Source organism: Heterodontus francisci, chromosome 30 (assembly GCF_036365525.1).
Source record: "Heterodontus francisci isolate sHetFra1 chromosome 30, sHetFra1.hap1, whole genome shotgun sequence".
Lineage (NCBI taxonomy): Eukaryota > Metazoa > Chordata > Chondrichthyes > Heterodontiformes > Heterodontidae > Heterodontus > Heterodontus francisci.
This window is the reverse complement of record NC_090400.1, coordinates 47,329,511-47,344,170: the sequence shown is the minus strand read 5'-3', so window position 1 is coordinate 47,344,170 and position 14,660 is coordinate 47,329,511. Positions and strand designations below refer to the sequence as shown.

At 42.8% G+C, this 14,660-nt stretch overlaps 1 protein-coding gene across 1 annotated transcript in view; it reads right to left on the bottom strand.

The window, feature by feature from the left end:
• rflnb (refilin B) overlaps positions 1 to 10,930 on the bottom strand; it is a 28,485-nt gene extending 17,555 nt beyond the window's left edge. The window contains exon 1 of the mRNA XM_068010513.1: positions 10,374 to 10,930. Within this exon, the coding sequence (XP_067866614.1) occupies positions 10,374 to 10,589 (216 nt within the window). The 5' untranslated portion in view covers positions 10,590 to 10,930. The remainder of the gene's footprint in view (positions 1 to 10,373) is intronic.
• Positions 10,931 to 14,660: the final 3,730 nt, after the last annotated feature.

Sequence of the window (14,660 nt, the reverse complement as noted above, 5' to 3'; positions counted from 1 at the left end):
TGGGACTGAATTAACAGTGTATTTCTCTTACCTCAGTAGTAACAATAGGTACCTCATTAATTTCAAGTCATTAAAGCAACATCTTATCCACCACCGCCCCCCCCACCGCAACCAAAAAAAGTGTGATGTTGCCACAAGGTTAATTTCTCTAACCCTTTTCCCCCTCCATTTACACATCTCAAAAGCACATAATGTTTCTCCTTCCAGGTTTTTCTTTCTTCCTCTCCTGATGGAAACAGATTCTGCTGCTGGAGGCGAGTTAAGGGAAAGAAACCATCCTACAGTTACCAACAGCTTTCTGGTACCTCACTTAATGACCACACTTCATGCATGAGTTTGGACAGAGTGCTAGCTGGCTTTTTAAACCAGGGGTACGCAGGTTTCGTCATCACCTTTGGGCCACAGACATTTTCAGCATGAATCACTGATCACTACAAAAGGGCCATAAACCCACTCCCATCCCCAATTTTCTAACCCAAGTTGTGCAGGTCAATTTTAGCACCCATACAAATAATCTGGTTGAAAAATCAGCACCTCAGTAGCAACCAGGAATTTAAAATGAGTCCCACCTGTTCAGTGAGACTACGTGGCCAAAATCAAACTAAAAAAAAAGTCAGTTTTTGTTTTTAAAGATCTCTTTTTGCAGGGCTAACAATTTTAAGAACTGATTTCAATGATTAATGACAAGGAATGTGCTTTTGAAACCTTCTGGCTTTTGTACAAGAAATCAAGGCACGGTGGGTTTTTTTTGGACTCCCCATTGACAAACACTCCCTTTCAGCTCACTACATGCCTGCAAGACCAATATTCCTTTTATTCTCCAAAGTGACGCATCTTGCTTTTATGAAATAATAGTCCTGAAGTTCAGGCCAGAATGAGGAAAGAAGAAAAAAATTGCATTTGTCAACAAAAGAAATTAGGATTCAGGGCACTTTCATAAATAGGTTTAGTCACTTAAAATGCCAGTTTGCTAAGTTAAGCCAAACATGATCTGAACACACTTCAAAAATGAAGGAATTATTTTTCCTTGGGTAAAATGAATCCATAATGATTGCAGACCATATAAACTGAATTCAAGCCCCAGTTACCTGATCTCAGCTCCTGCTTCAACTAGCCCCAAGAGAGAGAAACAAAAAAAATCAGCCATGTATTCTAACTACTATCCAGTCACCTCTTAGGATCGCGTGCCTATGGGTGTTTTGTGAGGACAGAATCAGATTCAGGTTGTCAGGCTCCCTCACAAGGTGAGCCACCAGACAACACCCAACACCACGTCCCTCAGAGTTCTGCCAGTTCCACTGCACTCTGCCTTCTGAAATAGGCTAGTCAGTCTCATGACAACATGCGTCACAATTCTCACTCCAGGAGCTGGTCAGAATGCAGCGTTAAGATCGCACATAAAGAACTTCCCAGTTACAACAAGACAGAACATGAATCAAAAGCAGACAAGAAATCAGTTCCAGATCGACTAACTCCACGACAGAACCAACACGCACATATCCTATAACCATTTGCAAAATAAGCTTGGCATGTGGCCCTTTTTAAAACAAACACACACTCCCAGCCTCAAGCCCAACATGTAAATTCTCAGTAGCTGGAGTAAAATCAAAAGACTGTCTGTCATGCAGCCAATCCCCGAGTGCTATTTTGATTAAATAACCACACAACAAATGAATCCCATCTCTTTAGATGCAAATTTATCAGAAAATAGAAGCTGCCTTTGAATTTGTCCTGTGAATAAGCAAACACCACATCAGCCTCAAAAACAAATAATTTCCTGTGTAAAGTATAATTTATATAGTCCCTTAACTTAATAAAAACATCCCAAGGCATTTCACAGGTGCATTACAAAAAAATGGCGCTAAGCTCTATAAGGAGATATAAGGTCAGATGACCAAAAGCTTGGTCAAAGAGATAAGTTTTAAGGAGCATCTTAAAAAAGGAGGAAAGTGAGGTGGAGGGGCGTAGGGACGGCATTCCAGAGCTTGGGGTCTCAGCAACTGAAGGCACACCCACCAACAGTGGAGCGATTAAACTTGGGGTGCGGAAGAGGCCAGAATTAAAGGAGTATAGATATGAGGGGTTGTGGGGCTGGAGGAGATTACAGACATAGGGAAGGGAGAGAGGCCATGGAAGGATTTGAAAACAAGGATGAGAATTTTAAAATCAAGACATTGCTTGACCAGGAACCAATTTATTTCAGCGAGCACAGGGGTGACAGGGGAATAGAACTTGGTGCGAGTTAAAACATGGGTAGGAGAGTTTTAGATGACCTCAAGTTTATGGAGAGTAGAATGTGGGAGACTAGCCAGGAGAGCATTCGAACTGTTAAGTCTAAAGGTAACAAAGGCATGAATGAGTGTTTCAGCAGTGAGCCGAGACAGGGACGCAGTTGGGTGATGTTATGGAGATGGAAATGGGCAGTCTTAATTATGATGAAATGTGTGGTGCAAATGTGAGGTTAGAATTTCATCTCGGGGTCAGGTGTGACACCAAGGATGCAAACAGACTGGCTTCATCTCAGACTGTTGCCAGAGAGAGGGATGCAGTCAGTAGCGAGGGAACAGTTTGGAGCAGGGACCAAAAATGATAGCTTCAGTCTTCCCAATATTTAACTGGAGGAAATTTCTGCTCATCCAGCACTGGATGTCAGATAAGCAGGCTGATAATTTAAACAGTGGGAGAGAGGTAGAGCTGGGTGTTTTCAGTGTACTTGTGAAAACAAACTCTGCTTTCGGACAAAGTCACCAAGGGGCAGCATGTAGATGAGAAATAGGAGGGGGCCAAGAATAGATCCTTGGGGGACACCAGAGGCAACAGTGCAGGAACAGGAAGAGAAGCAAGTGATTCTCAGGCTACGATTAGATAGCTAAAAAAAAAAGAAACCAGAATACTATTTAAATATCATCCACCAGAATTAGTAAAACACAGAATCAGTGAGCATTGAGCTCAATGTTTACACAAAAACCACTCCTAGTTAGAACCACAGACCAAATATCTCGAGGTGGCCCAAATTTATTCTTGGCTTCACAAATGCTTGATACTTGAATTTCTCTGCCCAGGATTAACATTTCTTTCCTGCGGAGCATTTCCCCCGCCCATCCACACCCCACCTCCAATTTCTAACTGGCAGGCTCCTCAATCCCGCTTTGCCAATTCCTAGCTCAGGAGAGGCCAACGCTGCAAGGTGAACATGTACACAAGACAATTTCAACATTTGTGCTTTCCAAAACTAAGCACAGTTTCTGCAATCAAGCAGCCACTATCTGGTTTTACATCAGTGCCAGAACTGTAAACAAGTCCTAACACTCACTCCACAGGAAGAACTGTTGGGGGTGGAAGCAACTCTCTCCAATCACTAATATCATCCAACAGCAAATACAACTCACTGCTCACACAGGGCACAGGCAGAGTATAAAACTGTACCTGTATCTGCTCCATTTTGTCTCAACGCTGCATAGATATTAGTAGGACTGTCACCTAGCTGTAGACAAATATTCTCAGCTGGAATTCTTTTTAAACCCTCATTGCAACACCATCACCACCCATCGGGTTTGGTTCCTCCCCTGAAGAGGCCACATAGTTTGAGTCATTCACCTTTAGAAGGGTTTAAAAAAAAACTATGCTGTATGAGTTCAAGTAAAGGCATTCAGATTAACTTTTAGTACAAGATATTTAGGTCCTTTCTTCCTCCACCCCCAACTCAAAAAAGCAATAACTGTCAGAGCAGCAGACTCCAATAGGGAAGCTAGTCCTCCCTCCATTTAAAAGGGTGGGGGAGATGAAGAAAATAAACTGGAGGCTGTTTTAACCCTCTATGCCTGAATTCAGCAGCCAATAGACCATCCCACCTTTTCAGTCAGAGGTGTCTGCTGTAGGCAAATCAAGTTAAGAAAGTGATACATAAAATCACTAATTGAAAATTAGAAAAAGCTTAGCCACAGAGTGAAGTTTCGACTCTTAACAGGATCATTGAGAGTCAGGAGCTGCCGCCCACCTGAACCAGTTTGGTGAGCTCTGGAAGTTCAAAGTCAGCCATTGTTATTACAGAAGTGTTTTACAACCACAATTTGCATTTACATAGCACCTTTAGCATAGGAAAATGTCCCACAGTGCTTTTCTGAGGTATGGGTCATGTTGAATAGATACCTGGCACCTCCTACTCACTGATGGCAGCTTATTTTTAATTAATGCATCTTCCTTGAAAGCCAAGGAAAATTAAGTAACAGCAACTGTCTCCTGCCAGCGAACTGAGGCAGTGCTTCAGTGCACTGTAACGCAGAATAGGAGTCCAGCCAAATATCAGGTGACTGCTCTTCAAAAATATTTCATTATTATGTAGGCAAACTCAGCAGACAATTACACAGCAGGATTCCACAAAAGGGAAAAATGTTGTTCGTCAAGGGAGGAATGTTGGCCGGGAAGCACCTTGCTCTTTGCACAGTGCCATGGGATCTTTCACATCCACCCGAGAGGGCAGACAAGGCCTCTGTTTAAATGCCTGATCCAAAAAGCAACAGAGCACTCTCAGCACTGCAACAAAGTATTCGCCTAAATCATGGGCTAAAGTCTGGAGTGGAGTTTGAACTTTCAAGCTTATGACTCAGGCGAGTGTGCTACCAAACTGACCCATAAGAGTAGCTGAAAAGACAAACAGAGGTAACTTTCCACAGACCTAGCCATTTTGTTTAAAAAAGCAATTGGGCACAGCACGCAGGGAGGGAGGGATCAGAAAATACTGGTCATTTGCTTACTCTCGACAATGGTTTTACTTCATTGGTCAAGTGAGCTCTTGAGATCAATAAATAGAGTATTAGAAATTTAGACACAAAAGATTCCCTGTATTCAAAGTTGCTTCATTGTTCCCAAAAGGCTAGTGTGAATTGAAACGATACCAATGCCCCTCCCCAGCAAAGCTGTTTGCAGATGGGCTACATGTTTCAACATAAATAAAATGACAGCAGAATGTCAGTTGACAAAAGCAAGATTACCTCTTAGAATTAATATAAGTTCCTCTTTTTTTGTAGAGTTAAAGGTTAACTTATTTGATAAAATCTAAACCTCTGCGTTTTTATAAGTACTTCCTATTCCTGTGTGTCAATTACCGATGTGATATCTATTTAGACCCAACATAGAGTACGCCGCTCCCCCATCTTAAAAAAAAAATGGAACTGGGTCAGAAAGCTGATCACAAAAATGTATTGTTCAAATATCTAATCAGACGTTAGCTGTGGCTTAGTTGGCAACACCACCTCTGCATCAGAAGCTTGTGGGTTGAAGTTCCACTCCAGAGACGAGATCACAAAAATTTAGTCCGGTGGGAGTGCCACACTGTCAGAGGTGCCATCTTTCGGGCGAGATGTTAACCTTCTCAAATGGATGTAAAAGATAGCACGGCAGAGAAGAACCTGGGTCCTGGCCAATATTTATACTGCAAATCTCTCTCAAAAAAATTATCTGGTCATTTGTTACATTGCTATTTGTGGGACCTCAAGATGGATGTTGCATTTCCTACATTACAGCAGTGACTACATTTCAAATGTAATTCACTGGCTGTAAAGCACTTCAGTTCCAAGGTTGGGACAGGTTACTATATAAATGCCAGTTATTCTTTTGTTAACAAAAAAACCAACAGGGATGATTAACATTACAGATATTCCCAACTGTTCTGACCTCAATCTGAGCAGGACTACCCAGGTAAGATTAAACATTCAAACCAAAACAGGGCCAAGAAGTTGGTTGAATACAGTTAACCCCATTGCCATGAATAAGATGAAACTGCCAGAGCAATATCATTTTCGATCAAGGCTGAAGAGTTTTTTTTTTGTAAAGAACAAGCCAAACCTCCTTCCCTCCTTAGATACCTAGGTGTTTGCATTCCATTACTTAGGGAGTGTTACCTGCCTAAAGGATTCTGCATCATAACCTCTAAAAACACTCATGTATTAAGTTCAACACCAACATTTTCAAGACTGTAGGGGAGGATTGAAAAAGATACGCAGGAGCACTGTTTCAATAGGCAGAAGGGAGACAGTTCCTCAGAAATTAACAATCATGAATTTGTGTGAATCAGGGGATCCAGTACAGCAAAATTCAAAAGAGCATATGGAATGCTGAATGGAGATGGGTCAGTGTAGTTTAAATGGAAACAGAACAAAGTGGACTGAAACACAGGACCTGACTGGTACTACAGCAACACCGCAGAGTTCTTGATAAAATTACCGATCATATCACCACAATTATGGGTGGCACAGTGGCGCAGTGGTTAGCACCGCAGCCTCACAGCTCCAGCGACCCGGGTTCAATTCTGGGTACTGCCTGTGTGGAGTTTGCAAGTTCTCCCTGTGAAGCCAAAAGACTTGCAGGTAAATTGGCCATTATAAATTGCCCCTAGTATAGGTAGGTGGTAGGGAAATATAGGGACAGGTGGGGATGTGGTAGAAATATGGGATTACTGTAGAATTAGTATAAATGGGTGGTTGATGGTCGGCACAGAATCGGTGGGCCGAAGGGCCTGTTTCAGTGCTGTATCTCTAAACTAAAACTAATTTAAACTATTGCTTGTAAGGAACATTAAGTAGATGGGTCTTCACAAAGGGACAGTAAAAGGACTTCTCCCCTTTTGTTATTGATTCACAGGCCACTGAATCTGTCTTTTTGATCTTCTGCCTCCTCATATGCAACCTTTTTATTTTCACGAGTGGACCAACATGGGATGACATGAGTGCCAGAGAGCACCGGTTTATTTGAAAAGCCCTAAGGAAAAAGAATTAAATTAAAAATAGACTGGGCTGCAACCCAACATCCTGCTGGTGACTTGTGGTGTCCAAATGACACCCAACACTTGGATTACAATCACGAGGACATCATCAGGTGCTGGACAGTCAGTCAGTCCCCTCTCAGTGAGCGAACAAACAGTGCCTCATCATCAAAAGATTTGCAACCAGTTTCAATCAAATAGGTCAACCACTGCTAAATGTCCAAACTCATACTTCCCAACAGCTAGACAAAGAGGGCATTGGTCGAGCTCTGGGAGGATGTGGCTAAAGGTGGAGATCAAATCTCCCTCTTAGTCATAAAGCTATATTTTAAGAGCAATGTACTGGCAGTCATTTTAAATTTTGGTCATTACCACAGTCAATATTCAGCTCCAAATAAACAAGCCACTGCAGATGAGAGTCACAGCTTTTGTTTGCAATTGAACAGATAGGACATTCTTCCATTTGCTTTGCCCTGGAGATAACTCAATAAAATACTGTAGACCACCCACAGTATCTTCTGTTTGACAACCTACATTGAATTTTGAAAGATACCGCTTGGATTTCTTTTTTTCTTGTCCAACTTCAGAAGTGCACTGGGAATTTCTCTCAGGAAGCACACTCAGTTCATCAGTTTTTTTCCAAAGAAAGACTCGGAGCTGCCACTTGCCCAATGAAAACCCCAACATACGACTTATGGTCCGGGCACAGTTCCTGGTTTATCAGTAGAGTGCAAAGTGTTGTCCAATATGTTATTTTGTATACGAGGAGGAAGCATAATAAAAGTATTGCAGAAATAGTGCAAATCGTGCCTTTAATATAGCAAAATGTCCCAAGGCACTTCACAGGAGCATTAACAAACAAAATTTGACACCAAGGTACATAAGGAAATATTAGGACAGGCTTGGTCAGGGAGGTAGATTTTAAAGGAGTGCCTTAAAAGGAAGAGGTAGAGAGGTTGAGGGAAGGAATTCCAAAATTTAAGCCCTAGACAGCTTACGGCACAGCCACCAATGGTGGAGCGATTAAAATCCAGGTTGCGCAAGGGGAGAGAATTGGTGTAAATACCTAATGGATGAAGGTACAGACTGTTGTAAAATCCAAGTTAAAGTGACCAGAGGTGAAAGTTTTAACTACCAGTTGGTTCTAAGTGAGATGCTCAGCATTTGGATTGCTACAATTTGCCTCAATGCCTGAGCTGAGGCAAAACAGGGGAAGAGAAAAGGAAAAACAAAAAACACTCAGGGTCCTGCTTACTATCGCTATCCAGTGATCCCTGGAGTGTGTATTGGGCTTGGCCATGATGCCCTAATGGATCAATTAGCCACTGATGCTCACTGCCCAGCCTTGCACAAAGGGCCACTTGAATGAGGTACTTGGAAAGCTGTTAATAATCGTGGACCATAACACAGCAATAGTCAACACTTCCAGGAGGGAAAGAGGAGGAATTACCAATCATTGAACTCAGCAGAGATTTTTTAAAAAATCACAAGTCCATTTACTGATTCAATTTCACAACATGCTTCCAGATCCAGATGCAATTTCCTATTGCCACTTGTTAGGAAGCATACATACGAAAATGAACCTTTGTAGACAACAGCATGTGTCCTCCATTTGACTGAAACAGAAGAGTTCTTGGGGGGCACAAGAGACTGAGTGAGAGAAAAAGTGTTGTACCCAAGGAACCCTCTTAATCCTCTGCATGAAACTGCAAAACATTCTCATGAGATCATCCAAGGGTCCTTTTGGGTGGTCTCATCAGCCTTGGTGCGAAATGCAAAACAAAAAAAAGAGTGGGCAAAAATGCTTTACATTCAAACATAGAGAGATGGACATTGTCTGAATGTCTCACTAAGATTCCGGTTATGAAATGCTCTGGGGTGAAACATGTCAGAAGGAAAAAGGAAAGCATTAATGAAGGGTCTCAACATTTACTCCACTGCAAACTTCCAGGTCAGGTACAACATTGTCAGATGCACAGCAACGCATTCTCTTCTGCTGCAACTTCAGAAGATCACCCCAAGCGGCTTGTGTGTGGAGAGTGGAGGAAGTCACATTGGTGAGAAAGCAGATTATGGGCTCCTGTGCTACAGACCACGATCCACCAGGAAGTAGGTGAGTCTGGTCAAACATTTTCACAGGGGGTCCTCAAAACCAGCAGAGAGAATTTTCAATCACCAGTCTGAGCAGGGCAGAGTTCAAGAGATAAATGGACTGTTCCACTCAGGTTCCCCAAAACTGGTGTGTGCTTTTATATACACATGATTAAGTAATGTCAATGTTTGGGGGGTGGGGGGAGAAGAGGGGGGCGTGGTGGTGGAAAGAAAACATTTTGGCCACTCAGCTCCAGCATCATGACTCCCAGGTCAAGGACAGCACATCCCACATCAGTCATCCTTATGGGCCTCTGGGGAAGATTGCCAATTGAATGCTGAATTATAGGTCGATTCATAACATAGACCCTCACTCATTGGGATCAAGGTTGACAGCGCCCAAGGTAATTTCATGTTGGTCAGAGCGTAATGGGAGACCCTCAAACCATCAACCCTAGCTGTACTCAGACTTAGAAGGAAGAGACAGCCTGTGAGCCAACCAATATTAACAAACAGGTTGGTGAATAAATGCAGAATGAGGAATGTTTTACAGCAATTAAAGGGAGGGGCATGTTGAGGTTAAAGCAAATACTGTATAGGGGTATGATTCATGACAGAGTCGCAACAAGACGCGTTCACAATTGTCCAATACCGTTTAGTCATTAGCATTAATGATCACCATGTAGGTACTCAAAATGTGTATTTTAACATCGTTATGTTTTTAATTTATATTTAATGTGATGCTTAATGACAAGATCCAATGCGTTGATATCAGTGGCAGAAGTGACACGTGTGCTGCTGGTGAGGAGAAACTTACCACATCCACCCCACCCTGCACAAAACACCTGCCAGTCGAGTCACTGTCCACCAAATCACTATAAATTGAGAACTTTCTAAACTCACGTTTTATATTAAAACGACACAGACCACCTTTCAAAAGGGCTAGAGCCGGTTTCCCCAGAGATTTCATGCGGAACAGCCTCACAGCTTTCAACAATATGTACTTGGAAATTTACAAGTTAAAACCTACCAAACCCCATGAAAAAAAAAGTTAACGAACCGGAGATAACCGCAATTAAAAACAACGAGCTTTCTAGGCACGACCGTGACTTCACTGTCCCATTTCTCCCAAAACACAAACTTTTCATTTAATTATCCACAGACAGTTAAAAAGCCTGGGCAAGGGGATTAAAATAGGAAACATTTCTTAATCTGGGAAAAAGATAACAGATTTCACAAAATGTTAAAGTCCCTTAATTTTTTTTTGTAGATGCTAAAGAGAATTTACGATGAATTCACGTGTTTCACACCTAAATAAATTAGAAATGTTAATGAAATTACTTGCCCAGAACAATTAGAAATTAAATATAGATTTGCCTTTAGGAAAAATTAAATAACCTACTTGAAGATCATTTAAAATCAATACAAATTAATATTTTACCTGCAGTCTCCTCCTGAATTCACCCTCCCCCCCAACAAACTTTCTAAATACTACAATGTCCAACTCACTGCTAGTACCCACCGTTTGTGGAGTGTGTCCTCCTCTAGGTGGGAAGCCGGTGTCTTCCTGCTCCAGGAGCCGGTTCTCCGCGCCTCCCGGGGACGGCAGCCAGACACTGGGTGTAGGACTCGGGCTAGGGGGCAGCCCGGAGTCGGGACTATCCAGTACCCGCTCGCCCAGCCGCTTGGGCTCCACCAGGGGACCAGTCACCTCCTGTAGGTTCAGACTGCCCACCATCGCCGCTTTCCGAAAATCCAGCCCGAACCACCTCTTGTGTATGTATATATATATATTAAAAAGTGCAAAATAAATATTGCAAAAATAAAAAGCCAGTGGCTTGCAAATTTAAAACTTTTTGTTAACAAAGTAATAATCTCGCAGTCCTGCCGATTCAGAGCTTGCATTAAACTATGAATTACTCAAATCTGCTGCCCCGTCAGCGCTCTCTCTCACACACAGACCTGGTGGCTGAACGCTGCGGTGTAAATACTTGAGGTGGATTGAGAAGCAGTCGGAGGTACAGCAAAGTCAAGGGTACTCCCAACTCAAGGATCTCATTGTTTCTGTGAGGCTGCTGATTAGTAAGAGGCTGAAGGAACCGCCTGCAAAGCTCCACATTGGTTGAGCCAGGGATCATGTGTGGGGGTGGGTGGGGGAGAGAAAGTTTGAACTTGGGACAACCCACAACAAACTTACTCCACTTACAAAGTCGGAGTAATCCGATGAATTGAGCCACTGTGTGGCTAGAAGGGCGCCCCTTCGCCCTTGCATGTTTTACAAGCTTGCTGTTAGAGAACAGATGCACGAATTTTTAGCATTATTTTTAAAGGGCTAGTGTGGAGTCAGGATGGAATATTTATTAACTAGGCGGGGTGTGCATGTGTGGGGAGGGGGTGAGATGTGTTTAGGATGTGTACTCAAACAGCATAATCTTCATTTTATTGGGGGTGGGGGTTAGGGTTGAATTTTGAGCCCGTTAAAGTGAGGGATTTGAGCTTCAGGCATATTTCCTCATGATTCCAAGCACTTTCAGGTCAAGTTAGATACATAGAAAAGCGTCTTCTACTTTGCCCTCAAAATGTGTCGAATGTGGAAGAGCAACCCCCCACCCCACCAGCATAAGACTTCCAATTCTTGCACCCAGGCACTCTTGTGGCCTCTTTGACTGGTACTGCCAATTTAGTGCTGAATTATAACTTAGTTTGTGTGGTTTTGATCTCCACTTTAAAAGAGCTAGGTTGAAAGCCTCAAACTCATTTAACGCCTGAGAAAGGATCTTCAACACACCAAGCAGTATCGGATTGAATCCAGATTAAAATATCAGTGTTCCAACTCACTGTAGCTTTCTATCGCATCTAACATGTCTAGATTTACTGTGCTCTATCTAAATAAATTCTAAAGAATTTTTAACATTTTAAGGGCTACTGTGGGGTCAGGTTGGAATATTTATAAATTAGGTGTGTGGGGTTGGGGTTGGGGTTGGGGTGGGGGTGGGGGTGGGGGGGGGAGAGGCAACAGTGCTCACAAAACCTTTGATTTCACTTTACTTTTTTAAAAATATATTTGCTTGAAGATTAGGTTAAACTTTCACAGGTTTTACAACAGTTTTTGGTGATTTAAAGGACAATCTTTCTATAATCATTATTAGTGTGCTTTGTTAATTTTGTCATCAATCCACCGATTAATTATGTGACAAAAGCAAAATTCTGCAGTTGCTGGATTTCTGAAACAAAAACAGAAAATGCTGGAAATACTCAGCAGGTCATGCAGCATCTGTGGAGAGAGAAGCAGAGTTTCAGGTCTGTGTGATCTTTCATCAGAACTGGCAAAAGTCAGAAATGTAATAGGTTTTGAGCAAGTGAAAGGGGGGGGGGGAAGAAGAACAAAAGGGGAAGGTCTGTGATAGGGTGGACAGCAGGAGAGATTAAATAACAAAAGTTTCATGGTGTAAAGCCAAGGTGAGTGGTAATGGGACAAGTAAAGAAACAAAAGATATGTCTGGATGAGGTGTAAATGGCAGGATAGCACCAGTCGAACACAAAGTAAAGGGGTAACGGCAGGGAGAGGGCAGAATAACAAAAACAAGTTTAAAAATGGGGGAAGAGGTTATGACCTAAAATTATTGCACTCAATGGTGAGTCTGGATGGCTGTAAAGTGCCCAGTTGAAAGGCGAGGTGCTGTTCCTTGAGCTTGCATTGAGCTTCATTGGAACACTGGAGCAGGCCATGGACAGAAAGTTCAGAGTGGGAGCAAGGTGGAGAATTGAAATGACACGCGACAGGAAGCTCGGGGTTGCGGCTTGCGGACTGAATGGAAGTGTTCCGCAAAGCGGTTACCTAGTCTGCGTTTACTCACCCCAATGTAGAGGAGACCACATCGTGAGCAGCGAATACAGTATACTAAATTGAAAACAGTACAAGCGCTTGCACGGAAAGAATGCTGTGGGAAAGGGGAAGATGTTGGGGATGACTGAGGAGTAGATCAGGGTGTCAAGGAGAGAACGGTCCCTTCAGAATGCTGAAAGGGGAGGGGAGGGGAAGATGTGTTTGGTGGTGGCATCATGCTGGAGGTGGCGGAAATGGCGGAGGATGATCCGTTGAATCTGGAGACTGGCGGGATGGAAGGTGAGGACAAGGGGAACCCTATTATGGTTCTGGGAGGGAGGGGAAGGGTGAGAGCAGAAGTGCGTGAAATGGATCAGATACAGTTGAGGGCCCTGTCAACCACAGTGGTGGGGAACCCTTGGTTGCGGAAAAAGACCTATCAAAAATGCTAGTATGGAAGGTTGCATCGTCCAAACAGATGCGACAGAGACGGAGAAACTGGGAGAATGGAATCGAGTCCTTGCAGGAAGTGGGGTCTGGGGAAGCGTAGCCCAGGTAGCTGTGGGAGTCCGTGGGACTATAGTGAATATTGATTGACAGCCTATCTCCAGAAATGGAGACAGAGAAGTTGAGGAAGGGAAGGGATGAGTCAGAGATTGACCATGTGAAGGTAAGAGAGGGTGGAAATTGGAAACTAAGTCAATGAAATTTTCCAGTTCAGGGTGAGAGGAGGAAATGGCACCGATACAGTCATCAATAACTATTAACGATATGATTGTTTTAAAAAATGAGAGTAGCAGTCTGCCAGTGCCCCCTTTACAAGGCAGCACTGCCAAGCAAGCTGGCGATTTTTCTTTTCTGATTGTATTTACCTCAGTCCTTAAATTTGAAACAAACTATCTTCTTGGGTTTTGTCGGCACTCTTCCTAATTTAGTAACAGGACACCTATACACTGGGGGACATCAGACCCCTTCGGTTAAGAACACAAACTTGTAGCTCCTTGTCAGTACACAATTTCTTTTGCTGGCTATTCAATTTTGAATTGTTAGCCATCACTAATGCATGATATTTTAATTTCAGGATCAACTAGAACTGTACTTAAATAGATCAATGTATTCAAGGCCTCTTCATAAGCACACTTTCCCCCTCCCTCCTTTATATCCATCTCCGCCACACTTCATTCCTTGCCTAAGAAAAACTTGTATTTATTAAGCACTGCACATCAAGACATCCATCCAGAATCACAGAATCGTTACCATGTAGAAGGAGGCCAATCGGACCATCGTGTCCGCACTGGCTCTCCGAAAGAGCAATTCACTCAGTTTCATTCCCCTGCCTTCTCCCCATGACCCTGCACATTCTTCCTTTTCATATAACTGTCTAATTCCCTTTTCAATGCTTCAATTGAACCTGCCTCCACCACATTCTCAGGCAGTGCATTCCAGACCTTAAGCACTCGCTGCACGAAGAAGTTTTTCCTCATGTCACTTTTGCTTCTCTTGCCAAATACTTTAAATCTGTGCCCTCTCGTTCTTGATTCTTTCATGAGTGGGAACAATTTCTCTCTATCTACTCTATCCAGACCCCTCATGATTTTGAATACCTCTATCAAATCACCTCTCAACCTTCTCTTCTCCAAGGAAAACAGTTCTAACTTCTCCAATCTGTCTTCATAGCTGAAACTCCTCATCCCTGGAACCATTCTCGTGAATCTTTTCTGTACTCTCTCCAATGCCCTCATGTCTTTCCTAAAATGCGACGCCCAGAACTGAACGCAATACTCCAGCTGAAGCCGAACTAGTGTCTTGTACAAGTTCAACATAACTTCCTTCCAATGGATTACTTCTGACGTGCAATCACAAGTGTTATGTAAGCAAACACAGAAACCAATTTACACACAAGGTTTCACAAACAACAATGGAGATAAATGACTAGTTAATGTGTTTTGTTTGAGGGATTAGTGTTGGCCAGGACACAAAGAG